This window comes from Carcharodon carcharias, chromosome 5, assembly GCF_017639515.1.
Source record: "Carcharodon carcharias isolate sCarCar2 chromosome 5, sCarCar2.pri, whole genome shotgun sequence".
Taxonomy (NCBI): Eukaryota; Metazoa; Chordata; class Chondrichthyes; order Lamniformes; family Lamnidae; genus Carcharodon; species Carcharodon carcharias.
Genome location: NC_054471.1, coordinates 18,755,110 through 18,782,674, shown reverse-complemented (window position 1 = coordinate 18,782,674; position 27,565 = coordinate 18,755,110). Strand labels below are relative to the sequence as shown.

Genomic DNA, 27,565 nt, shown 5'->3' with positions numbered 1-27,565 from the left:
AGATGCACTGCAGCAACTTGCCAAGGCTCCATCAAAAGAACTTTCCAAACCAGTGACTTCTACCAGCTAGAAGAACAAGGTCAAAAGATGCACGGAAACAGTACCACCTGTACGTTCCCCTCCAAGTCCTGACTTGGAACTATATTACAACTCTTTAACTGTTGCTGGGTCAAAATCCTGGAACTCCCTCCCTAACAGCACTGTGGGTGTAGCTACAGCACATGGACTGCTGCGGCTCAAGAAGGCACCTCACATTCACCATTGCAAGGGAAATTAGTATTGGGCAACAAATGCTAGTCTAGCCAGTGATGCCCAAATCCTGTGAAAGAATTAAAAAAAAACTGTGGGGGACTTTTAACTTCAAATAGACAGGGACAATCAAATTGGCAAGAGTGATCAAGAATGAGTTTGTAGAATGTTTTCATGGCAGTTTCTAGGAGCAAAATATTGTGGAACTGACTAGGGATAAAGTTACCTTTGATCTAGTATTGTGCAATAAAGCAGGCTTAATTAGTAATGGATCCATCCAGAAATATTAACCATAACACCATTCAATTCCATTTTAAGTTTCAAAGTAACATGCTCCAATCGCAAACAAGAATCTTCAACTTAAAACCAATCGCATCTGTATGAGGGGAGAACTGCCTAAGGTTAATTGGTTAAATAGACTAAAAGGTATGGAGGTAAATGAATAAGTGGGAAACACTTAGGGCAGAATTTTACGCCTCAGAGGCAGGCACATGCCCCACCTGATCGGGCACAAAAAAGCATGAGAAGAGGTCAGGCAAGTGTCCTGACGTCGTCCTGTACACGTGCAATCTCCAGGTTGGCGGGCCACACACAAGTCAGAGCTGCACCCACTATCAATTAAGAGACCACTTAAAGCCATTAAAAACCTAATTGAAGCCAATTTTATGTTGCCTGTGCGATTTCGCGTTTGTCGCACAGGCAAAACCAGCAGGCAGACAGCTCACATTTTGCAAAACCGCATCCAAGGGCAGGATAAAAAGGTTCAGCAGTATTGCCAATGTGAGTAGTGAGGAGTTGAGGAGATAGTTTGCTGCTGATTACTTATTTGACCTTTGTAGCTTCATCTCTGTTCTCAGCTTCATTCTTAGCATTTCTAGGCTTAATTTCAGGACTCATTGGTGTCTCCAAGGTCCATGGAGGATTTTGACTGTGTGGACCCTTCCAGGTGTCAGACAGCCTTCTGTGACCCTGGTGATGGGGATTGTGGTCTCTGCTGGTAGCACCTCCTCTGAGGAGGAAGTGAGGGGCAGAAGGGAGAGGAGGCCAAGTGTCCTTATGTAGCTTCCAGAGGAGCAACCTATGGGAGGAAAGGCGCAGGCACGAGGGGCACAGGGTCAGCTGGCAGTCCAAGGCGGAAGGGGCTGCAGGAGGCTCCATTATCCTGTTTACAGGTGGCGATGCAGCTACCTCAATATGTCTGAGGTGCAATGCTGCAGGAGGTTCCATCTCTCCATGGAGACCATGACTTTTATTTGTCAGATGATTGGGCCTGAGATCAGCTCCAACTGTCTGAGTGGACACCCCATGGCAATGGCTCTGAAGGTCACAGCAGCCCTCAACCCCTATGCCTCTGGCTCTTTCCAGGAGTCAGTGGGGGATCTTTGTGGAGTGTCCCAATCAGCTGTCCACAGTTGCGTCAAGTTGGTGACAGAAGCTCTGTTCAGGCGGGTATTGACTTTCATTCATTTCCACATGGATGAGGCCAGCCAGACTCAGCGAGCTAGAGGTTTGCAGCGATTGCTGGGTTGCCCAGCATCCAGGGTGCCATCGACTGCACACATATGGCCATCAAGGTGCCAGAGGGTCAGCCGGGTGCATTCGTCAACAGGAAGGAATTCCACTCGACGAACGTCCAGATAGTGTGTGACCACAGGATGCAGATTCTGCAAATCTGCATGGTACCCTGGCAGCTCCCCTGACGCTTATGTCCTCAGACACTCCCAGGTGCAGAGGTTATTCAGTGCTCCAGCCTGACTGGATGGATGCCTGCTGGGTGACAAGGGCTATCTGTTGAAGAGGTGGCTTATGATGCTTCTCCGCCACCCAAAAACAGAGGCAGAGAAGCTTTATAATATGAGTCATGCCTCCACAAGGGAGGTGAAAGATAGGACCATAGGTCTTCTGAAAATGCGCTTCCAATGCCTGAACAATTCAGGGGGAACACTACAATGTCACCCAGAGCGGGTATTACTGGTAGTGGTTACATGCTGCGCTCTCCACAATCTGGCAAGGGGGGACCCACTGTAGGAAGAGGATTTTGATGCAGCTCCACAGGCCAGAGATGATGCATCCAGTAGTGAGTCAGAAGAGGAGCACGGTGGGGAGAATGCTGAGGGCATGGAGGCAGACCTCTGTATCCTCAGGGAGACAGGAACACTTGGGATGCCTTGATCCAATGCCCCTTCAGCTAGGCTGCCAAAGATCTGCTTTCACCTCATGCCAGGGCTACCGCCTCCATCCCATATGTCTGAAATGGCCCTTTCATTTGAATCCAAAGTCTACTCAGTACCTGTGCAATAAATGTTTAGAGCTACTCACGTCCAGCATAACATATTGGCATACCCTGCACCAAAAAAATACAAAGGTGAAGCATACTCAGGCACACACCTGGGTGGGACCTAGCTTTAGAGTAGCCTCGGGATCACAATCTGGTGAGTATGTCACACTTTCTGATCCACAACAGGTGGCGGCAGGGACTTCCCAGGTTTCCGGCCCTCAGAGGATTGCTGGAACCAGGAATTTGCTAAGTCCGAGTTAGATGACAAGCTTCTGGCCTCGGTCATGTCACAGTTGTTGGAGCTGCAAAGGCAAGCCCGGTAGCATCAGGTAGGGATGTTCGCTGCACTCCTTAGATTCCAAGGCATGATGGAAGAGTCCGTCCGCCTTCATGCTGAGGTGATAGCACCGGCATGCCAATGCATCAAGGTCAACACTGGTAGGATGGTGGCTGCCATGGAGATCTTGGTCCAGAACATCGTTCCTGCACTGCTGTATGGGCTGAACTCTAGCGCTGACCCCATATTTGGCCTCCAACAGTGTGAACACGAGAGGGGTGTGGGCCACTCGGTCTCACTCCAGCTACCCCTTCTCCTCAAGGAGCCAGCCAGGGGCCCTTGCACACCCATAGGGAGGAGGATCAGCAGGTGCACACCCCAGGGTCATCCATCCAGGTGATTCTGGTAGTTCCCAGCCCATCCAAATCCCCTCTTCCTGTGACCTCAGCAGCTCCAGCTCCACAGCCCTCCAGGTCTCAGTCCTCCAGAGGATGCCCATTAAGTTAATCACAGACAGGGCATAGCAGGGGAGGTGGTGGCATAGTGGTATTGTCACTAACTAGTATTCCAGAGTTTTCTGGGGACCAGGTTTCGAATCCCACCACAGCAGATGGTGAAATTTGAATCCAATTAAAAATCTGATGGAATCATGGGCGGAATTTTCCTGTTGGCATACGGGAGCGGGCCCCACACGCCGACACATAAAATAATGCGTGGTAACGTCGGGTGAGCATCGCGACGTCACTGCACATCATTGCGATATTTCGGTTGGGAGGTGTACGATGATCCTGGATGTGCGCCCGTCATTAATTAATAGGCCGCTTGAGGCACCGATTGATGGTGATTTTTCGAGGCCCATGCGATGCTCTGGTCATCACATGGGCGCAACAGGCAGGCGGGTAGGACACATTTGTATAAACCTCATCCACGGGCAGGATCAGTAGGGTCGTGAATGTGCTCAGTCAGTTATTTAATTTTGAAAGTGAATGATATTTGCCTGTGTGAGCAGAAATACTTCAAAACTCAGACCGACAACTTTGACAGGACTCACAACCTTCAGGTCAGCACTCTTCAGTGAAGATCCTTTTTGGGGCCTGCAGGTTTCAGGGAAACTTCCCTTAGCCTGGGAATGGGAGTTGTGTTTTCCACTGGAGGCACCTCACCTGAGGAGGAATGGAGGGCCAGAAGGGGGAGGAGGCCGGGAGTGCATATTCAGCCTCCAGGAGAGCCACCTTTGGGAGGAGAGGTGCAGGCACAAAGGGCGTAGGGCCATCAGGAAGTCCAAGGTGGAAAGGGCCACAGAAGATGCCACTATCCTGCTGCTAGGGTATACAGGCAGCGAAGCAACTACCTCAATATGCCTGAGGTGCAGTGCCAAAGGAGGCTCTGACTCTCAAGGGAGACAGTCAACTCTATCTGTCAGATGATAGGCCCTGAGATCTCTGCTAACTGTGTGGCTGGGCACCCCATGCCAGTGGCTCTAAAGGTCACAGCTGCCCTAAACTTCTATGCCTCTAGTTCTTTCCAGGGCTCAGTGGGTTATCTTTGCAGTGTCTTCCAATCAGCTGTCCACACATGTGTCAAGCAAGTGACAGATGCTCTATTCAGGCGTGCATTGACGTTCATCCACTACTGTTGGGACCAGGCCAGCCTGACACAGCGAGCCAGAGGCTTCGCAGCCATTGCTGGCTTCTGCCCGCATCCAGGGTGCAATAGACTGCACATGTGTGGCCATCAAGGCGCCAGCAGGTGAGCCCGGTGCCTTTGTCAACAGGAAGGGCTTCCACTCCATGAACATGCAAACAAATACAGCAAATGCTGGAAAAACTTAACAGGTCTAACAGCATGTGATGAGTGGTATACTACAAGGATCGGTGCTCGGGCCCTTGTTGTTTGCAGTGTACATTAATGATTTAGACGTGAATATAGGAGGTATGATCAGTAAGTTCGCAGATGACACGAAAATTGGTGGTGTTGTAAATGGTGGGGAGGAAAGCCTTAGATCACAGGACAATATAGATGGGCTGGTAAGATGGGCAGAGCAGTGGCAAACCATGAGAAGTGTGGGGTGATGCACTTTGGGAGGGCTAACACGGCAAGGGAATACACAATGAATGGTAGGGCCTTAGGAAGTACAGAGGATCAGAGGGACCTTAGCGTACATGTCCTTAGATCCTTGAAGGCAGCAGCACAGGTAGATAAGGTGGTTAAGAAGGTATATGGGATACTTGCCTTTATTAACTGAGGCATAGAATATAAGAGCAGGGAGGTTATGTTGGAGCTGTATAAAACACTAGTTAGGCCACAGCTGGACCCTTTTGGAGATGGGGGAGATCTTAAACAGTTTTTTTGCATCTATTTACTCAGGAAACTGGCATAGTATATAAGGAAGGAAGGGAAACAAGCAGTAGTTTCATGGAACATATAGAGATTAAAGAGGAGGAGGTGCTTGCTGCCTTACAACGAATCAAGGTAGATAAATCCCCCGGGCCTGACATGATATTCCCTCGGACCTTGAGGGAGACTAGTGCAGAAATTGCAGGGGCCCTGCCAGAAATATTTAAAATGTCCTTAGCCACGGGTGCAGTGCCGGAGGATTGGAGGGTAGCTCATGTTGTTCCGTTGTTTAAAAAAGGCTCCAAAAGTAATTACAGGCTAGTAAGCCTGACATCGGTAGTAGGTAAAGTATTGGAAGGTGTTCTGTGAGATCGGATATATAATTATTTGGACAGCCAAGGGCTGATTAAGGATAGTCAGCATGGCTTTGTACGTGATCGGTCGTGTTTAACGAACCTTGTAGAGTTTTTTGAGGAGGTTACCAAGAAAGTAGATGAAGGAAAGGCTGTGGATGTTGTCTACATGGACTCCAGTAAGGCCTTTGACATGGTCCCACATGGGAGGTTAGTTCAGAAGGTTCAGACACTTGGTATCCATGGAGAGGTTGTAAACTGGATTCAAAATTGGCTGTGTGGGAGAAGACAGAGTGGTAGTGGACGATTGCTTTTCAGATTGGAAGTCTGTGACTAGTGGTGTGCCTCAGGGATCTGTGCTGGGACCATTGTTGTTAGTTGTCTATATCAATGATTTGGATGATAATGTGCTGAATTGGATCAGCAAGTTTGCTGATGACACTAAGACTGGAGGAGTTGTGGACAGCGAGGAAAGCTTTCAAAGCTTTCCGAGAGATCTGGACCAACTGGAAAAATGGGCTAGAAAATGGTAGATGGAATTTAATGCGGAAAAGTGTGAGGTGTTACATTTTGGAAGGTCAAACCAAGGTAGGACATACACAGTAAATGGTAGGGCACTGAGGAGTGCGGAGGAACAAAGGGATCTGGGAGTTCAGATACATAGTTCCCTGAAAGTGGCGTCACAGGTAGACAAGGTTGTAAAGAAAGCTTTTATGGCCTTCATAAATCAAAGTATTGAGTATAGGAGTTGGGATGTTATGGTGAGGTTGTATAAGACATTGGTGAGGCCAATGTTGGAGTATTGTGTGCAGTTCTGGTCACCTAACTACAGGAAGGATATCAGTAAGATTGAGAGAGTGCAGAGAAGATTTACTAGGATGTTACCGGGTCTTAAGGAGTTGAATTACAGGGAAAGATTAAACAGGTTAGGACTTTATTCCTTGGAGCGTAGAAGAATGAGGGGAGATATGATAGAAGTTTACAAAACTATGAGGGGTATAGACAGAGTAAATGCGAGTAGGCTCTTTCCACTTAGATTAGGAGAGATAAACCTGAGAGGACATGGCTTTAGGGTGCAAAGGGAAAGGATTAGGGGGAACATTAGGGGGAACTTCTTCACTCAGAGAGTGGTGAAAGTGTGGAACGAACTACCATCTGACGTGATAAATGCGGGCTCACTCTTAAGTTTTAAGAATAAATTAGATACATGGATGGGAGAGGTCTGGAGGGTTATGGACTAGGTGCAGTTCAATGGAACTAGCAGAATAATATTTCGGCACAGACTAGAAAGGCCGAATGGCCTGTTTTCTGTGCTGTACTGTTCTTTGGTTCTATGGTTCTATGGAATACTGTGTGCAGTTCTGGTCACCACACCATAAGAAGGATGTAATTGCACTGGAGAGGGTGCAGAGGAGATTCACCAGGATGTTGCCTGGGCTGGAGCGTTTCTGCTATGAAGAGAGATTAGATAGGCTAGGATTGTTTTCCTTAGAGCAGGGAAGGCTGAGGAGGGCCTGATAGAGGTGTACAAATTATGAGGGACATAGGTAGGGGAGATAGGAAGAAACCTTTCTCCTTAGCAGTGTCAATAACGAGGGGCATAGATTTAAGGTAAGGGGCAGGAGGTTTAGAGGGGATTTGAGGAAAAAATTTTTTACCCAGTTGAAATCTAGAATACATTGCCTGAGGGGCGGTAGATGCAAGAACCCTCACAATGTTGAAGATGTATTTAGATGAGCACTTGAAATGCCATAGCATACAGGGCTTTGGGCCAAGTGCTGGAAAATGGGATTAGAATAGATAGGTGCTTGATGGCCAGCACGGACACGATGGGCCAAGGGGCCTGTTTCTGTACCATATAGCTCTATGACCCTATGAAAGAATATTAAAAAAAAATCATCAGGGTGTCTCTGCCACTGTTGTGGATGTCAGGGGAGCACCAAGACGTAGCAGCAGGCTCAGGAAAGTTAAGAAGATGTAGTTGCACATCCTGGGCATTGGTGTTAATCATTTGTACATAATGTTCACTATTGTCTCCCTGCCAGTGGCCCCTTGTTCTGATGAACAGTGTTCATCTCACTGAGATGTGAAACCTTTCTGCATAAGATAAAGGCAGGTGTCTCAGTCCAGGGCCTCTTCCCTGTGCTTTGTGCAGCCTTCAGACAAAAGTGATGTCTCGGCCTCACACTCCCTGGACACATTACTGATGCCTGCACCTTGATGGTGCTTGTCATTGCTGCCAGAATGTCATGGACAGGTGTCACAAAGTTCCGTCATTCTCTCTGTGTGCTCTCAGCGCCTTTAAGGTGGGGCTGGCCCCCATCTCTCAACCATCTGTGACCAGTGATGCTGTGCTCCAGAAGGGTTTAGGTGCTGCAGGCAGACAAAGGATCAGGTGCTTTTAAAGCTTCATGGATGCATCTCTATGATATGACCCTGATAATTCAGCCAGATAGGAGTCAGACATTCTCAGAGGCCATGTGAAGATCCTCACTGCATTTGGCCATCATCCTCCTGCAACTGAGCGACTGTTAGGGCCTCCACTGCATCTCAATGAAAGGAGCATTTTAACAGATGATATGTGCGCTGCCATTAGCCAGACTGGAGTCAAGCGTGCACAAATGCATAGCTGATGTCTCCTTACTGCGTGTTGTCATCATCCTCCACAAATCTAGCAGCTATGAGGACCTTCCAAGCACACCTGCCTCACCTGGCTAGTGCATGGGCTTCATCACTGTCATTGTTCCCTTCGAGGACCTTCTCACCCTCATCCCTGTCGACATCCTCCTCACCGGAGGAGACATCCAGCTCCTTCATCTCCTCCTCAGCCAGCTCCTGTCCCCGGTGCAGCACCAGGTTTTAAAGGGCGCAATAGGTGATGATGATGCGTGACACCCTCTGTGGGCTATACAGTGAAGGGGAAGAAGCTGGCTGCGAGAAATATGTCGTGGACACCTTCCATTTTTTTTAAAACTTTATTCAGGCGGTTTTTCTTGGCATTTTCTAAAGATGGCTTCTATTTTTTTATTTTCAAAACAACGGATAGGTGAATTTGGGCCCACAATGGGTAAATTGCTTTTGCGCAGATAAGGGGAAGTCGCGAAAGGGGAAGTCCGCGAAGACAGCGGCGGACTTTACATTATTGCAGGGCTCCACCAGGCCAGTCCAGGCACCAGAACCTCATTTTTCGCATCCTGACGGTTTGCTCCACCAAGTTGCGAACTGCAGCATGAGCCTCATTATAGCGTCGCTCTGCAGCAGTCTGAGGCTGCCGCACGGGTGTCATCAGTCATGCCCTCTGCGGGTAGCCCTTGCCACTTAGAAGCCAACCCTACAGCCTCTGTGGACCCTGGAGGATGTCAAGGATCTGTGATGGACTGAGAATGTAGAATCATGCTCAATCCCTGGAAACCATGCGCAGGATGTGTTTGTGGTGCTTGCACACCTGCTGCACATTCAGCAAATGGAATCACTTGCGGTTGAAATAGTTGATCGTGTGTTGCAGCAGAGATCTCAGTGCCTCATGAGTGCAGTTGATAGCACCCTGCATCTGTGGGAAAACAGAGATCTGGGCAAATCCAATTGCTCTTGCATCCTGGTCCTGGGCGAAATGCACAAAGCTGTGTGCCCTCGCAAAGATGGGATCCTTGACCTCATGGATATATTTGTGGTTGGAGGCTTGTGATATCCTACAGAGGTCACCTGTGAGCCCTGAAAAGAGCCACTGGTGTAGAAATCGAGGCCACGGTCACTTTCATAGCCACTGGATGCCCTCCATGTCCCCAAGGCACCAAATTCTGCAGTAGGTGGCAGATGTAACTGACTAGTTCCCTAGACATGCACAGTATTTGGCAACAATAGTTCTTGGTCATCTGCAGGAATGAAAGGCGGTGTCTATAGGCTCTGGGTCTAGCTAGGTGTTGATCAGCGACGGCTCACTGTAGGTCTTCGGTGGTGTGTGCAGGACCCCCAGCTGCCCCTTCTTCCAGAGGGTGCTGCCCCTCCCTCTGCGCAGCCAGGCACCTCAGTCGCTCTCTCCTCAGTCATCTTTCCTCTCTGTATGCAATGAGGCATACAACTAGTTCACCAGACTCCATAATCCTGATATACTCCTCCTGCGGGATGAAAAAGAGAGACACTTAGGGTAGCATGTGTGTACTGAGAACCTTTTTTGGTCAAGTCTGAATTCCTCTTAATGCTTCCCAGAGAGTACTGGCCACCACTTGGATGGCCAGAGATTAATGCACTACATGGCTGCCCAGAACCCAACCTTCCTCCATCCCGTTCCACCTGACCGACTGGTGGCAGCTTTGCCCATTAGGTTGCATGCTGTGCTGTCAGCTCAGGTGCAGGTATTCCCCTAATCCGCGCCTCAAAGCTGCATTGTTAGCTTGAACCATGGGGGGGACTGGTCCAAACCAGGATGCTGACATTGCAAGGGGCTGTGAGCACCTCCAGCAGTGACTGCTCCAAGGCCAGCTTTAGTGAGGAGATTGTACAACATGTCCCGTCATCTAACTGTTATGCAGTCCACTAAAACACTTGTTAGTTTGCAGTCTGTGCCTCAGGGGTGAAAAAACTTGGAGCACTTGGGTGGCACTTTTCTACTTCTGCATTGCTTGAGTGGACAGATAAGCTACAGGCCCAACTCCAATCATATCAATATGGCTGTATCTGAACTGTCTCAGCTGCAGAGAAATAGTCACTTTATACAAGGTGTCCCTAATGCATGGCTGCTTTCCTTGCACTCCCCGCCACCCCGCATGTGCTTGTGCTCTACCTTCAACTGCAGGGCACCCTTTCCCCCCACTTCCAAAGTTGCCTCAACCACAGTGCAGCCTTTGCCCCCCTCCACCTCAAAGTCACCTCAACTGTAGGGCAGCCTTTGCCCGCACCCCCCAGCCCCCCTCCACCCACCGCCCCCCCACACCCCCCCCCCCCCCCCCGCAACGTGCCTCAACCTTCAAGTCCAACAGGCGTCCGTCGCGAGCACCGTGCATCGTTACTTTGCACTCACCTCTGATTTCCCCTTGAAGTGCAGCCTGCCAAGCGCACATCTATTATATGCTGTTGTGAAACACATTGGCGTGCAATCACACCAACATGGGCAGATGATCCAGTGGTGGAGGCATGAGTCCAGCAGGCTAGCCTTATAAACATATGAAGATGTATTACATGAGGTTGCCAACATCCAATGGCAGGAAACGCACCCCGCCATTGACAGGCTAAACGGACAATCGCAAATTGGTTTCGCAACTTCGTGAAACCAATTTATGTCCTTCTTGCCGAATTGTCTGCTCATGCAACCGAATATGAATCGGATGATTCTGCCGAGAGAGTAATGTAACAAATTTTGCCAGTGATACCAAGCAAAGTGGGAATTAAGCTCTGGGGACACAGAGGCTGCAAAGACAAACAGGTAAGTTAAGTGAGTGGGCAACAAGATTACCAATGGAGCATAATACAGGGAAATATGAAGTTATTCACTTTGATTGTAAGGATAGGACAGCAGAAAATTTTTCAAAGGTGTGAAACTTGTAACTTGATGTACAAAGAGACTTGGATGTGCTTGTACTAGGAGCACAGAAACTTAGCATGAGGTGCAGCAAGCAATTAGGAAAGCAGATGATATGTTGGCCTTTACTGCAAGGGGATTGCAGTACAAGAATATAGAAGTCTCCCTACAGTCGTACAGGCTTTTGTTGAGACCATATCTGGAATACTGTGTGCAGTTTTGGTCTCTACATTTAAGAAAGGATATACTTGCATTGGAGTCGTTACAGTGAAGGTTCATTAAATTGGTTCCTGGAATGAAGGAGTTGTCCAGTGATGAGTAGCTAAGTAAATTGTGCTAATATTCTTTGGAGTTTAGAAGAATGAGAGGCTATCTCATTGAAACCTATAAAATGCTGAAGAGGCTTGATAGAGTAGATACTGAGAGACTTTTTCCACTGGTTGGGGAATCTAAAACATCGGGGCACAGTCTCAGGAAAAGGGACTGATCACTTAGGACTGAAATGAGGAGAAATTTCTTCATTGAAAGGGTTGTGAATCTTTGGAATTCTCTACCCCAGAGGGTTGTGGATGCTCTATCACTGAATACATTTAAAGCTGGGATGGACAGACTTTTGGTCTTTCAAGGAGTTAAAGGATATTGGGAGCAGACAGGAAAATTGAGGTTTTTAAAAATTCATTATGGGATGTGGGCATCATTGGTGAGGCCAGCATATATTGCCCATCTTTAATTATCCTTGAGAAGGTGGTTGTTGTTGAAGCCCCAGGTCAGCCATGATCGTGTTGAATGGCGGAGCAGGTTCAACAGGCCATAATGTCTCCTGCTCCTGTTTCTTGTGATGTTGTGTTGTTCCTTCAGTTGGCCTTCTCCTGCGTGTCATGTCTCACTTAGGATGGCAAAGTCAATGTCGATGCGTTCCAATTTCCAAGCTGTAATGATGGTTCAGCACTCAGGTCTGTCATTGTGGCATTATGCTTGAAGATCCTAATGTTCATAGTCCCAAACCTCATTTTGACAAGTGGAAGATATCTGTGCATGATTTTTTTTAATGTGTGGTGATCATAGTACATCGACTACCACAAGATTTTGGATTAGGGACTTGGTCCAATGGCAAAGGCATACTGAGACCATTGGCACATAAGAACATTCAAAGTAGGAGCAGGAGAGTGCGAGAGGAGGACCCTGGGACAGGCAGTCAGCAGCACCTACAGGAGAGTGCTAGAGGAGGACCCTGGGGCAGACAGTCAGCAGCACCTAGAGGATCTAGTCTATCTAAAGGATCCAGCATCTAGTCTATACTCAAGTTGGAGTAAGGGTAAGATAAAAGCAAGGGTCCATATTCTATTTAGTTAAGATATGTCTGGGGAGCTCAGTCCCATGATTTGCACATCCTGCGCTATGTGGGAGATCCTAGACACTCCTGGTGGCCTGGATGCTGATGTGTGGAGGAGGTGCCTCTGACTGGAGCAACTCAAGCACGGTGTTTTGGAGCTTGAGTGGCAGCTGGGAGCACTACAGTGCATTCATGAGGCTGAGAGGTTCGTGGATAGCACATTTCAGGAAGTGGTCACCCCGCAGCTTAAGGAAGTGCAAGCAGAGAGGGAATGGGTGACTGCCAGACAGAAGAAGGGGACCAGGCAGGTAGCGGTGAAATCCCCTGAGTGCATTTCACTCACAAACCATTTTTCAGCCTTAGAAAATGGTGAGAGTGACGGTTCCTTTTGTGGAGGGCAACCAGAGCCAAGACCATGGCACTGTGGGTGGTCCAACTGCTCAGGATGGGAGGAAGAAGCATGGAAGGGCAATAGTGGTAGGGAATTCATTAGTGAGGGGAATAGACAGGCACTTCTGTGGCTGTAGACGTGGGTCCAGGATGGTATGTTGCCTCCTGGGTGCCAAGGTCAAGAATGTCATGGAATGGCTACAGGGCATTCTGAAGGGGGAGGGTGAACAGCCAGAGGTCGTGGTCCATGTTGGGAGTAATAACATAGGAAGAAAGAGAAATTAGATCCTGCAAGCAGATTTCAGGGAGTTAGGTAGGAAATTGTGAAGCAGGACTTCAAAGGTAGTAATCTCCGGATTACTCCTGGTGTCACGCAGTTGTAAGTATAGGAACAGAAAGATAGAGCAGATGAATGCGTGGCTGGAGAGATGGTGCAGGAGGGAAGGCTTTACATTCCTGGGGTATTGGGACAGTTTTTGGGGGAGGTGGGACCTGTACAAGTTGGGTGGGTTACATCTGAACAGGAACGGGACCAACATCCTTGCCAGGAGGTTTGCTAATGCTGTTAGGGCAGAGTTAAACCAAATTGGCTGGGGTATGGGATCCAGAAAAGTAGTTCAGAGGGGGGAAGAGAAGCTGGGATGGAATTAGAATTTGAAACACTGACATGTGAGTCTGGAAGGCGAAGAAACATAGGCTACATAAGAAAGAAGTGAGTTAGAAAGGCTAAATGCAAGGAGCTTGAGGAATAAGACAGATGAGCTGATGGCGCAGATAGGCACATGGGAATGTGATATCATAGCTATGACCGAGACTTGGCTAAAAGAAGGACAGGATTGGTAGCTCAACATTCTTGGTTATAGGATATTCAGACAAGATAGAGAGGGGTATAGAAGAGGAGGGGACGTCGTGCTATTGATCAAGGAATCAATTATAGTAGTGAGGAGGGATTATATGCTGGAAGGATCATCAAATGAGGCCATATGGGTAGAAGTAAAAAACACAAAAGGAGCAAATGCACCGTGTACTATAGGCCCACAAACAGTCAGGGGGAGGCAGAGGGTCAAATATGTAATCACATTTCAGAGAAATGTAAGAGTAATAAGGCAGTTATATTAGGGGATTTTAATTACTCAAATATTAACTGAGATAGTTTTAGTATACAAAGTAGGGAGGCAGCAAAATTCTTAAGTTGCATCCAGGAGAACTTTGTCAGCCAGTACATAGAAAGCCCAACAAGGGAGGGGGCAGTTCTGGACCTAATATCCGGAAATGGACTCGGGCAGGTGGAAGGCTTATCAGTCAGGGATCATTTTGGAGATAGTGACCATAATTCAGTTAGATTTAGGATAATTGGAAAAAGGATAAACTTGGGCTGGGAATAAAAACGCTAAACTGGGGAAAGGCTAATTTTACTATGATGAGCTACAATTTGGCCCAAGTGGACTGAGAGCAGCTACTTGCAGATAAAACTGTGTCAGAACAGTGGGGGGCATTCAAGGAGGAAATAACGAGAGTACGGGGCAAATATGTTCCCATAAAGACAAAGAGGGGAGACCAAGTCCAGAGAACCCTGGATGTCAAGGGAGGTAAAGGTTAGGATGAAGAAAAAAAAAGAAGCTTATGGTAGAAACCAAAGGCTCAATACAGCAAAGTCCTGAGAGGAGTACAAAAAGTGCAGGGAAGAACTTAAAAAGGAATTTAGGAAAGCTAAGAGAGTGCATGAGAAAGCATTGGTTGGTAGAATAAAGGAAAACCCAAAAGGGTTTTTTTAATATATAAAGAGCAAGCGAATAACTAGGGAAAGAGAAGGGCCAATTAGGGGTCATAGAGGTAATCTGTGTGTGGGCCCGGAAGACATGGGTACAGTCCTCAATGAATACTTTGCGTCGGTCTTCACAATGGAAAAGGAAAACGCAGGTATAGTCATCTGGGTGGAGGACTGTGAAATGTTAGAAGAAATTAACATAGAGAGAGAAGAGGTACCAGCGGGTTTAGCAGCCTTAAAAGTGGATAAATCCATAGGTCCGGATGAGATGTATCCCAGGCTGTTGAAGGAGGCAAGGGAAGAGATATCAAGGACCCAGTAATTTTCAATTCCTCTCTGACCACTGGTGAGGTGCCAGAGGACTGGAGGACTGCTAACATTGTCCCATTATTAAAAAAGGAAGGGAGGGATAAACCAGGAAATTACACGCCAGTCAGTCTAACCTCGTGGTGGGGAAGTTACTAGAAAGAATTCTGAGGGACAGAATATATCTTCATTTGGAGAGACATGGATTAATCAGGGATAGTTAGCATGGATTTGTTAAGGGAAGGATGTGTTTGTCAAATTTGATCAAATTTTTTGAGGAGGTAACCAGGAGTGTTGATGAGGGTAATGCATTTGATGTGGCCTACATGGATTTTAGCAAGGCTTTTGATAAGGCCCCTTATGATACACTGGTCAAGAAAATAAGAGCTCATGGGATCCAAGGCAAAGTGGCATGTTGGATCCAAAATTGGCTGAGAGGCAGGAAGCAGAGGGTGATGGTAGAGGGATATTTCTGAGACTGGAAGTCAGTTTTCAGTGGGATTCTGCAGGGCTCAGTGCTGGGGCCCTTGCTGTTTGTGGTGTACATAAATGATTTGGACTTAAATGTAGGGGGCATGATCAAGAAGTTTACAGATAACATGAAAATTGGTAAGGTGGTAAATAGTGAGAAGGATAGCCGTAAACTGCAGGAGAATGTCAATGGACTGGTCAGGTGGGTAGAGCTGTGGCAAATAGAATTCAACCCTGAAAAGTGGGGAGGGCTAACAAGGCATAGGATTACACTATGAATCGTAGGACCCTGGAAAGTACAGAAGATCAAAGGGGCCTTGGTGTGCATAACCACAGATCCCTGAGGATAGCAGGGCAGATAAATAAGGCTGTGCTGTTAAGAAGGCATATGGGATACTTGCCTTTATTAGCCGAGGCATAGAATACACGAGCAGGGAGGTTATGCTGGAACCGTATAAAACGCTGCTTAGGCCACAACTGGAGTATTGTGTGCAGTTCTGGTCACCACATTACAGGGAGGATGTGATTGCACTGGAGAGGGTTCAGAGGAGATTTACCAGGATGCTGCCTGGGCTGGAGGGTCTGAGCTATGAGGAAAGATTGGATAGGCCGGGGTTGTTTTCCTTGGAGCAGCGAAGGTTGAGAGGTGACCTGATAGAGGTGTATGAGATTATGAGGGGATAGGAAGGCACTTTTTCCATTAGTATAGGGGTCAATAACCAGTGGGCATAGATTTAAAGTAAGAGTTAGAGGGCTAAGAGGGGAGCTGAGAATAAATTCTTTTCAGCCAGAGGGTGGTGGGAGTCTGGAAGCCACTGCCTGAAAGGGTGGTTGAGTCAGAAACTCTCGTAACATTGAAGAAATATTTTGATATCCACTTGCATTGCCATAGTCTCCAGGGCTATAGGCCAAGTGCTGGAAAATGGTTTTAGTGTAGACAGATCTTTGTTGACTGGCGCAGACATGATGGGTCAAATGGCCTCCTTCTGTGCTGTAAACTTCTATAAGTCTATGAGAATAGACCACATAGAATAGAAGCCTCTTCTTATTGAGCCCATTGGAGGCCAGGCTCTGCTGTGATACTTTAAAGGGGTTGTGCATGATTACATGTATATGTATATGTGACCTGTGGCCAGGAACATGCCAAAGCTGAAAAACCAGTCCACCCAGGGACAGGCTCAGCATGAGAGTGAAGTCACTCAATCATTCCAGTACATGTGGTGGGGATAGGGCAGTAGACTGACCCAAGATGGATGTCACAGAAAATAGGAAACGCAGAGACAGAATTTAGATCTTTAAGTATAGTTGGTGTAGCCCAGAGCAGAAAACGTCTTCTTGATATTGAGACCAGGAGTTTGAAGACAAGTTTGTTATCTCATACAGATAAGTTTAATAATAGAGGGTTTAAAGATAAGCTGAGCAATCACAGACCAGTTTAACTTCAGTGAAGGGGAAGCTTCTGGAGGCGATTATTCAGGACAAAATTTAGTGTCACTTGGACAAATGTGGGTTAATTATGGAAAGCCAGCACAGATTTGTTGCAGGCAAATTGTGTTTAATAACTTGCTGGAGATTTGATGCAGTAACAGAGAGGGTTGATGAGGGTAACATAGTTGATATAATGCACATGGACTTTCAAAAGGCAGTTGAAAAAGTTCTGCGCAACAGACTAGGGAACAAAGTAAAAGTTAATGGAAAAAAAGGGACAGTTGCAATTAACATGGATATGAAATTTACTGAGTGACAGGAAAGAGAGCAGTGATTAATGGATGTTTTTCAGAATTGCGGAAGGTTTGTACTAGCATTCACTAAGATCAAGAGGGCACAGTTTTAAGGTAACTGGCATAAAAGCAATGGTGACATGAGAAAAATCATTTTCATGCAGTGAGTAGTTAGCATCTGGAATGTGCAACCTGAGAGTGTGGTGGAGACAGATACCATCAAGATGTTCAGGAGGGAATTGGGTTATCTGAAAAGGAAGGGTCACCTATGGGAGAAGGTAGTGGGGGCCGGGGTGGCACTAGGTAAATTGCTCCTACGGAAGGCTAGCTTAGACACAACAGGTCAAAAGGCCTCCTTTTGTGCTGTAATGATTCTGTGATTCTGAGAGCAAGGAAAAATCTAAAGTAAACATCTGAATTAGAAGAGGGCTAACTCAATGGGATGAGAGGATTTCTAGCCCAGGTAAAATGGAGGCAAAGAATGGAACAATAGGTTATCTTTCAGGAAGAGATGTTTCAAGTACCAGTTCAGTACATTTAGCAGTAATATCAACGAGCACCTGGAGAGAATTTGAGTTAATTAAGGAGAGCCAGCGCTGATTAGTAAATGGCAAATTGTACTTGACTCAGCTAACCTAATTTTTTGATCAATTAACAAGAGTTTGGTGAAGGGATGTTGTGTATATCAATTTTAAGAAATCAATGGACAAGTATTGCATAAAAGGAGGCTTAACACAAGTGTTGCTCCTGGAATAGGAAAGTTAATGTCATCCTCAATAAAAAATTGGCTTAAGGACAGAAACCATAGGAAGATAGGAACATAGGAGCATTCAGCCCCTCGACCTTGCTCACCCATTCAACTAGATCATGGCTGATCATTTATCTCGATACCACTTTCCCATTCCATCCTCATATTTCTTGATGTCATTAGTCACAAGGGCAGCAGGTGCATGGGAGCACCACTAGCACCTGGAAGTTCCCCTCCAAACCACACATACCATCCTGATTTGGAAATATATTGCCATTCCTTCAATGTCACTGGGTCAAAATCCTGGAACTCCCTCCTTATCAGCGCTGTGGGTGTCCCTGCACCACATGGACCTTAGCAGTTCAAAAAGGCAGCTCACCATCATCTTAAGGACAATTAGGGGTAGTCAATAAACGCTGACCTCATCAGTTATGCCCACATACCAAGAATTTTAAAAAACTAGTATCTAGAAAGCTATCAATTTCTGTCTTGAATGTACTCAATGACTAACCTTCCACAGCAATCTGGAATAGAGAATTCGAAAGATTAACTACCCTCTGAACAAAGAAAATTCCTCCTCATCTCAGCCCTAAATGGCCTTCCCCTTATTCTGAGATTGTGTCCCCTGGTTCTAGATTCCCCAGCCAGGGGAAACATCTTTTCGATATTTACCCTTTAAGAATTTGTAAGTTTCAATGAGATGACGTGTCATTCTTCTAAACTCGAGAGAATACAGGCCCAGTCTCTTCAATCTCTCCTCAAAGGAAAATCCCAGGAACATAGGAATGGGAATATGCTATTCAGTCCCTTGAGCCTGTTCCACCATTCAGTTAGGTCATGGCTTAACTCCATCCTCCCACCCCTTACTCCTTCATACCCCTTAATAACATTGCTACAGAAAAATGTATTAATCAGTTTATAACTTTTAAATTGATCTAGCCCCACAACAGTTTTTTGGCAGAGTTCTAGATTTTCAGTGTCTTCTGAGGAAGTGCTCCCTGACAATCTCTCTGAAGGACCTACCTCTAATTTTAAAGTTATTTCACCTTTGTTCTGATTTCCACACCAGGGGAAATATTTACCCTATCAAACCTTTTAACCAATTAGGTCACTCCTTAACTGTTTAAGATGTTATAAAAACCATACTTATCTGTCAACGGGAACAGAGACTGGGAACTCCAAGTCCTGACAGCAATCAGACATTCTGCATTTGCGCAGGCCAGAAGCAGCCCCAATCAAGTTAAGTAAAAGAGATGAGCCAAGAAACAGACTCCAAATGTGCATCGTGGATATCGCATTTAGAGAGGTGGTCACACTGAAGATGAAGGGACTTAAGGAAGGAAGGGAATGGGTGACCATGATGCAGTCCAAGAGAAGCAGGCAGGTAGTTCAGGAGTCCCCTGGGGTCCTGCTCGCAAATTGGTATTCCATTTTGGAGGCTGATGACGGCGCTGGTTCCTCCAGGGAGTGCGGACAGAGCCAAGCTTCTGGCATCACAAGCAACCTGTCTGTACAGGAGGGGAGGAATGGAGGAAGAGCAATAGTAATAGGGGATTCTATAGTCAGGGGAACAGATAGGTACTGCTGTGGCCTTCAACGTGACTCCAGGATGGTATGTTGCTTCCCTGGTGCCAGGGTTCGGGATGCCACTGAATGGCTGCGTTGCATCCTGAAGGGGGAGGGTGATAAGTCAGGGGTCATGGTACACGTTGGTGCCAATGACATAGGTAGAAAGAGGGATGAGGTCTTGCATCAAGAATTCAGGGAGTTAGGCAGTAGACTAACAAGCAAAACCTCTCGAGTTGTAATCGCTGGATTACTCCCAGTGCCATGTGCTAGCGAGCTCAGAGATAGGAGAATAGTGCAGATGAATACGTGGCTTAAGAGTTGGTGCAGGGGGGAGGGTTTTAGATTCCTGGATCACTGGGACCGTTTCTGGGGAAGGTGGAACTGTACAAGTGGGACGGTCTACATCTGAACCAGAGCGGGACTAACATCCTTGCTGGCGGGGTTTGCTAGTGCTGTTGGGAGGAGCTTAAACTAATTTGGCAGGGGGAAGGGACACAGAATGTTAGCAAAATAGGGACACATCATAATACAGTGAAATAATCAAGTCAGAGGGAGTACAGCTGCATTAAGTTTCAAAGGAATAAGGCAAGGCTGGATAGCCTCTACTTTAATGCCAGGAGTATTACAGGTAAAACGGACGAGTTAAGGGTGAGGATTGACATGTGGAATTGTGATATAGTAGCCATCACTGAGAAGTGGTTGAGGGAGGGGCAGGATTGACAGCTCAACATTCTGGGACATAGAATCTTCAGGCGAGACAGGGGACGGGGTAAAAGAGGAGGAGGTGTTGCACTATTAGTTAAGGAGTCAGTTACTGCAGTAAGAAGGGATGATATCTTGGAAGGGGCATTGAATGATAGGAAGGTGTAACAAGCCCAGAGACCCATGGATGACCAGAGATATTCAGGGCAAGGCAAGAAGAAAAAGAGAGGCTTTTAGCAGGTAAAAGTAAGGAAAATCCCAAGATATTCTATAAGTATATCAATTGGAAGAGGATAACCAGGGAAAGAGTAGGGCCCATAAGGGACCAAGAGAGCAATCTATGGGTGGAGCTAGAGGACATTGCTAGAGTGTTGAATGAATACTTCACATCTGTCTTCACCCAAGATAATGAGGACGATGGCGTCAAACTTGGGGAGATGGACTGCGAGGTTCTTAAGCAAATTGATATAGGGAATGTCAAGGTATTGGAGGTGATGGCAGGCTTAAAAGTGGACAAACCTCCAGGTCCAGATGATTTGTGTCCCAGACTGCTGAAGGAGGCAAGGGAGGCGATTGCAGGGGCTCTGAGCCAATTTTTAATTCCTTTCTGGCCACGGGGACATGCCAGAGGACTGGAGAACAGCTAATGTGGTTCCACTATTTCAGATGGGTTATAGAGATAAGCCAGGGAACTACAGGCTAGTGAGTCTCACGTCAGTTGTAGGGAAACCTATTGGAGAAAGTTCTGAAGGAGAATATCTATCTCCACTTGGAGAGGCAAGTTTTGATCAGGGATAGTCAGCATGGCTTTGTCAGAGGGAGGTAATGCCGAACAAATTTGATTGAATTTTTTGAGGAGGTGACCAGGTGTGTAGATGAAGGTAGTGAAGTTGACGTAGTTTATATGGATTTCAGCAAAGCCTTTGATGAGGTCCCACATGAAAGACTTATAAAGAAGGCCAATGCACATGGGATACAGGGTAATTTGATAAGGTGGATTCAAAATTGGCTTAGTTGTAGGAGGTAGAGGGTGGTGACAGAAGGATGCTTTAGTGACTGGAAGCCAGGGTCCAATGGCGTACCACAGGAATCTGTGCTGGGTCCCCTATTATTCGTCATTTATATAAACGACATAGATGACTATGTAGGAGGTAGGATTAGTAAGTTTGCAGATGACACAAAGATTGGCTGGGTGGTTAAGAGTGAGGTTGAGTGTCTTGGGCTACAGAAAGATATAGACGGGATGGTTAAATGGGCAGATAAGTGGCAGATGGAATTTAACCCTGAAAAGTGTGAGGTGATACACTTTGGAAGGAGTAATTTGACAAGGAAGTATTCAATGAATACTTGTCCTGAGGAACAAAGGGATCTTGGCGTGTTTGTCCATAGATCTTTGACGGCAGAGGGGCATGTTAGTGGGGTGTTGAAAAAGGCATATGGGACACTTGCCTTTATCAGTGAAGGCATAGATTACAAAAGTAGGGAGGTCATGTTGGAGTTGTATTGAACCTTGGTGAGGCCACAGCTGGAGTACTGTGTGCAGTTCTGGTCGCCACATTGTAAGAAGGATGTGACTGCACTGAAGGGGGTGCAGAGGAGATTCACCAGGATGTTGCCTGGGAGGAAACATTTAAGTTCTGAAGAGAGGTTGGATAGACTTGGGTTGTTTTTGTTGTAGCAGAGAAGACTGAGGGGTGACCTGATCGAGGTGTACAGGATTATGAGGGGCATGGTCAGGGTGGATATGGAGCAGCTGTTCCCCTTAGTTGAAGGGTCAGCCATAAGTGACCTAGGTTCAAGGTGAGGGGCTAGGGTTTAGGGGGATGTGAGGAAAAACTTTTTTACCCAGAGGGTTGTGACGGTCTGGAATGCACTGCCTGGAAGGATGGTGGAGGCGGGTTGCCTCACATCCTTTAAAAAGTACTTGGATGAGCACTTGGCACATCATAACATTCAAGGCTATGGGCCAAGTGCTGGTAAATGGGATTAGGTAGGTAGGTCAGGTGTTTCTCACGTGTTGGTGTAGACTCGCTGGGCTGAAGTGTCTCTTCTGCACTGTGATTCAGTGGTTCTGTGCTTCAATTAGAGAAAGGGCTGCGGGGAGCAGACCTCAATTGAAGTGGACTCAGGAGAAGCCCTGGTAGTCAAAGAGGGCTCAAGAGAAGACTTGAAGATCCAAGAAGGCAGCCAAAGATTAGTCACCCTATGCTGTGTTGGGACAATGGTACCCCTTTGAAGCAGTAGTGTCCTGCGTTCCAAGAGCTGAAATTATGCTTGTGAATTGGTGTTTGAGTGTACTCGGACAGCCAGGGGAATGTAATGTCAGTAGGCGAGATTGAAACCCTGCGAGGCCATTGTTGAAGCCATCCAAGTTGGAGCGACTTTTGAAGAGAATTCCAAGGTGAGGCCCTTGAAGCTGGAGATTGGAAACATTTTGAGAAAGATGGAGATTCAGTGAGGTTGGTTGATTCACAGTGGGACTAACGTTTGGGTGGGCTGTTGAGAAATCCATGGAATCTGTTTTGGTTGCATCTGTCATTTATTGTGCAATGTGGTGCCTGTTACTTCACATGTACCTCAAACTTACCCTGAATGTTTGAGTATAATATAGATATCGTGAATTGCTATATCTTTCTGACTTTGGGCAGAATTTTGCCCTCGGATGGTGTGCGGGCCCCACCGGCTCGGCGGCGGCGGACAGCTGACCTCCGCCACCGAAACGGGACCCAGCGCCATTTTGAGTCAGCGGGCCAATTAAGGCCCACCCAGCGCCCTGCCCAGCAGGAAGTGCTTTAACACTCTTGCCCTAAACTTGTCAAAGATATCAATGTAAAGCGTTAACCTATGTAAAACTCTATTAATGTTCGCATTATTATAATTTGAAATATTTTCTTTTGCTTGATGAAGTTACAGAGTTAGCTGAGCAAGTTGAATTGTCAGCAAATCATTCAAGCTTTCTGGTTCATTTAGAGGCAGGTTGCAAATTCTTTATCTTATGCTTGTAATAACCTAGCAGTAAATTCTATTATTTAGGGGATTTGGTTCTTTGAGACCACCTTGAGATTACATGAGGGACTTTCAATAACAACAACAGAATCATAAAATTTGAAGGCACTCAACCCATAAAGTTATGATACTGAAATTGTTTCTGTAAAGATTACTTGCATGCTGAATTGAATGATTCTGTGGTTGCGTCTTAAAAGGTATGCATAAAAAAATCAGGTTTGCTTTTCATTCCAAAGATCCTCAGAAGAATTGCAACATGTCTGCGCTGACATCTACTTTTCTCTTCAAATTCTATCGCTTTCAGTATGAAGAAAATTTACTAAAAGGAGATTTTAAAGATTATTTTGGCTGAAAAATAGTTAGGATTTTCAATATGGACTCTAGGGTTTATTAGATGTAACATTGAAATTCTAAATATTTCAGTAAAACATGAAATATGTTTCACATTTAATCTAGGTCTATACATACCTGCTTAGTAAGTTGCTCTTCACAGAGCTTGTAAAGTACAAAGAATTTCTGAGACAATGATACGTTATCCAAAAATCCAACACTGGCAAGCTTGACCCTTATAATGATCTGAAACAGTTAAAATGAATTTCAGAAAGAAACTGTGTTTCATACTCAAATGGAATAAAAGTATACAGATAAATTTAGATATAAACAAATAAACAAACAGACCTGTAGTACTGAACACCTGTTGGATTAGTAGTGCACACATGCAGAGTTGCATACATAGGTTTTATAACCAAAGTCTCTGCATCTGAATCTGATGTTAAATTTGAGTACTGTAATTTTCTGAGTTAATATAGGTACTTTTATTGCCAAGCAGAACCTTGCTTTGGATGCTTACTTGGAAACCCATATCAGGTAGCAGACTTTCTTGCTTGGGGTACAGATTTTTCAAGCCTGGCTGAATGGATTGATGCTGCATTGGTGGCAGATTTTTGCCCAAGCCCTGATTTTTCAAGTAGCATGTGCCTGCTTCCTCCCCTCTCCATGGTGCAAATCCAGAATCTTCCTTGAGGCTTTTCTGGTTGAAGTACTTTAAAAGTTTCCTTCCATGCACACTTTTTCAGAACTTTCCTTATAGTTCTGAAGGGTCTTCCATTATATCCTCGAGTGCACTGAGCTATGTTTTACATAGCTTTCTGAAGCATACATAACTCTCTGAAAATTGTGGAATGACTACTTCAACAGCCCTTTCAATGGCATGCCTGATGTCCCTCATTGTGCGTGTCGGATCCTGAGCCATCCCCTTTCCCTGGCATTGGAAATAGGGGTTTCCAGATCCAGGTCCTGCCCACCATTTTTTTGCCTTCTGAACATGACAGCCCCATGTCAGGACCACAAAATCCAATTGCTGAAGTGGGAAGTGAACCCAAACCTTCTGACTCATAGGTGAGAGTGCTATTAATTGAGCCACAGCTAACAAAAGGCTCAAGGAGCTTGAATTAAAACTTCAGCAAGATTGAGTTCTTCTTTTAGATTATCCTCAGAGTTTGAATTCTTACCTGTCTATCTGGCACCATCATGGCCACTGTCCTAAATTGGATTTTTAGATTTTCTGGTAGTTCTTGTCGCCCTGCATACCCAGGATTCTGCAAGGAGGAAAAGGAAAAAGGCATTGGGTTGAAAGATAATTGAAAAGACTTGTTTAAAATAACATTCCTAAATTGATGCATTGATAATTTGAGTGTGCATCAGAGTAAAAAAAAACCTCTACTGGCTGCTCTTAAAGTATTATCTAAGTTGAAACGTAGAGAGGAAAGTTGGGCAAGGAGCTTTACGTAGCTGTAATGGGGCCCACCTTACTTCCTTTCTGTCTTACTTTTTGTTTCAATGATGCACACAGGCATTGCAGCTGAGCTAACTTTATTGATAGCAAATTTTCCTAATATAAACACATATCTGCAGTAACTAAATTCTATCAAGACAGGCTCTAACATATGCTAAAGGCAAAATACTGCGGATGCTGGAAATCTGAAACAAAAACAAAAAATACTGGAAAAACTCAGCAGGTCTGACAGCATTTGTGGAGAGAAAGACAGAGTTAACATTTTGAGTCCATATGACTCAAAAAGCTCTGAAGAAGAGTAATACGGACTCAAAATGTTAACTCTGTCTTTCTCTCCACAGATGCTGTCAGATCTCCTGAATTTTTCCAGTACTTTTTGTTTTTATCCAACATACGCCCTTCAACTCCCGTCAGGTGACCCCACCCCCATCTAGATCAGGATACTGTATAGTATCTAATAATGGATTCCCACCAGCGCAATCAACTATTATCATGACACTTTCTTTAACGGAAGGAAATTTTGATGGGCTCTATTCCAGTTTCCTCCATTCAAATTAATGCTTTGCAGCCAGGGTGGTAAATACAAAATTCTACCCAAAATGATTTAGTTCGACTGTAGCCGCATGACTATTCCTGGATTTGAGGCTGAGGATAATGGAAGGGATTTTTGTTCTTATTGGAGCATACAGATCAATGGCACAATTTCAAAAGAGTGCAGGGGAGTTGTTGCTGGGTCCCTGGAACAGCAGATTCTTTGTAAAATATTTCTCAGGTGAATTGAGTGATTTAATTTTTTACTCTATTGTTGTTAAGAACTACTTTACTGTCTGCCTTTGTGTCTTTTGTTACAGTAATGCTATTTAATACCATCCCCCTATCACAACCCCAACAGAAATAGTACATATGTGGCAGTGTATTTTTCACTGTTAATTCTCCTGTACCTGGAGGGATTTTAAGTTGTTAGGCAGTGCAGAACAGAGAAAGTGTCTGTCCACTGGTGCTCCACACTGTAGGATTTTTAAAAACTCATTCATGGGATGTGGGTGTTGCTGGCTGGGCCAGCATTTATTGCCCATCCCTGATTGCCCTTGAGAAGGTGGTGGTGAGCTGCCTTCTTGAACCGCTGCAGTTCATGTGGTGTAGGTACATCCATAGTGCTGTTATGAAGGGAGTTCCAGGACTTTGACCCAGCAACAGAGAAGGAACTGTGATATATTTCCAAGTCAGGATGGTGAGTGGCTTCAAGGGAAACTTCCAAGTGGTGGTGTTCCCATCTTTCTGCTACCCTTGGGCTTCTAGATGGTAATGGTCGTTGGGTTGGAAGGTGGGTTTGGAAGGTTAACTGAAGCTGATAAGGTTAGATGGAGACAGGAGGGAGGATGCTCATGTGGAGCATAAACATTGGCACAACCAACAGTTGGGCAAAATGTTTTTGTGCTCTACATTCTATGTAAGCTGTATTCTACTTCTGCATTTCAACTTACTTTTCACTTACTTACCATTGTGATAAAAATGCCAAACTCTGGGTTCAGTGATACATTATCTCCATCGGTGAAGATAAAATTTTGTTTTCTTTCTTTCCTTGCCACAAGAACAATATATATCTGTTGCGCTGCTACAGATAATACAGGCAGCTCAATACGATTAAATTCATCAAAGCAACCCCAAGAACCAGACTGCGCCAAACCTAGCAAAACATGTAAAAGTATCAAGCAACACAAACCAAAATAAATTAATAAACTTAATTAATAAAACTAAAAAACTATTTCATCTTCAGCATTAGCCTTTAATTAAATTACAAGTTGACATTCCATTTGCTTATGTCACTTGAATTTAGCTGTTATCAATATTTTTAAATGATCAGATTTAAATCTTTTGAGTATTAGATTACTTTTGAGCATTAGATTACCTTTGAGCAGCAGGAAGTGAGTTCCAGTGTATTTTCTTTCTTGTGAACATACGAATTAATAGATGAGTAGACCATTTGGCCCCTCAATCCTGCTCCATCATTCAATAAGGTCAACTGCACATTCCACTTACCTCAGATAACGTTTAAGAATCTATCTATCTCTGCCTTAAAAATATACTCATCTCCATTGCCTCTCTGAAGAATAGAGTTCCAAAGATTCACAATCCTCTGAGAGAAAACAAAATTCTCATCTTCATCTTAAATGGAAAACCCCTATTTCCAGTCCCTCCCACAAGGGGAAACATCCTTTCAGCATCCAACCTGTCAAGTCCACTCAGGATCTAATATCTTTCAGTAAGATCACCTCTCAATCTTCTAAACTCTGAACAGCCTGTCCAACCTTTTCTCATAAAATAACTTCTCCATCCCACCTATCAATCAAGTGAACCTTCTCTGAACTGCTTCTAATGCATTTATATCCTTTCTTATATAAGGAGACCAAAACTGTACACAAGTACAGACTCTAGATGTGGTCTCACCAAAGCCCTGTACAACTGTGGCAAAATATCCCTACTTTTATATTCCACTCCCCTTGCAATAAATGATAACATTACATTTGCTTTCCTAATCACTTTCTGTACCTGAATACTAACTTTTCCTGATGTTTGTATCAGGACACCCAGATCTCTCAGTACCTCAGAGTTCTGCAATTTCTCTCCAATTAAATAACATGCTGCTTTTCTATACTTCCTGCCAAAGTGAAAAAGTTCACATTTTCCCATATTATATTCAATAATTTTTATATTCAAATTTTTGCCCATTCATTTAACCTATTGCA

At 45.3% G+C, this 27,565-nt stretch overlaps 1 protein-coding gene across 1 annotated transcript in view; it reads right to left on the bottom strand.

Moving 5' to 3' along the window:
- LOC121278118 (dynein heavy chain 8, axonemal-like) overlaps window positions 1-27,565 on the bottom strand; it is a 2,067,071-nt gene that overhangs the window by 677,649 nt on the left and 1,361,857 nt on the right. The window contains 3 exon segments of the mRNA XM_041188205.1: window positions 23,492-23,599; window positions 24,535-24,621; window positions 26,318-26,505. Of these exon segments, the coding sequence (XP_041044139.1) occupies window positions 23,492-23,599; window positions 24,535-24,621; window positions 26,318-26,505 (383 nt within the window).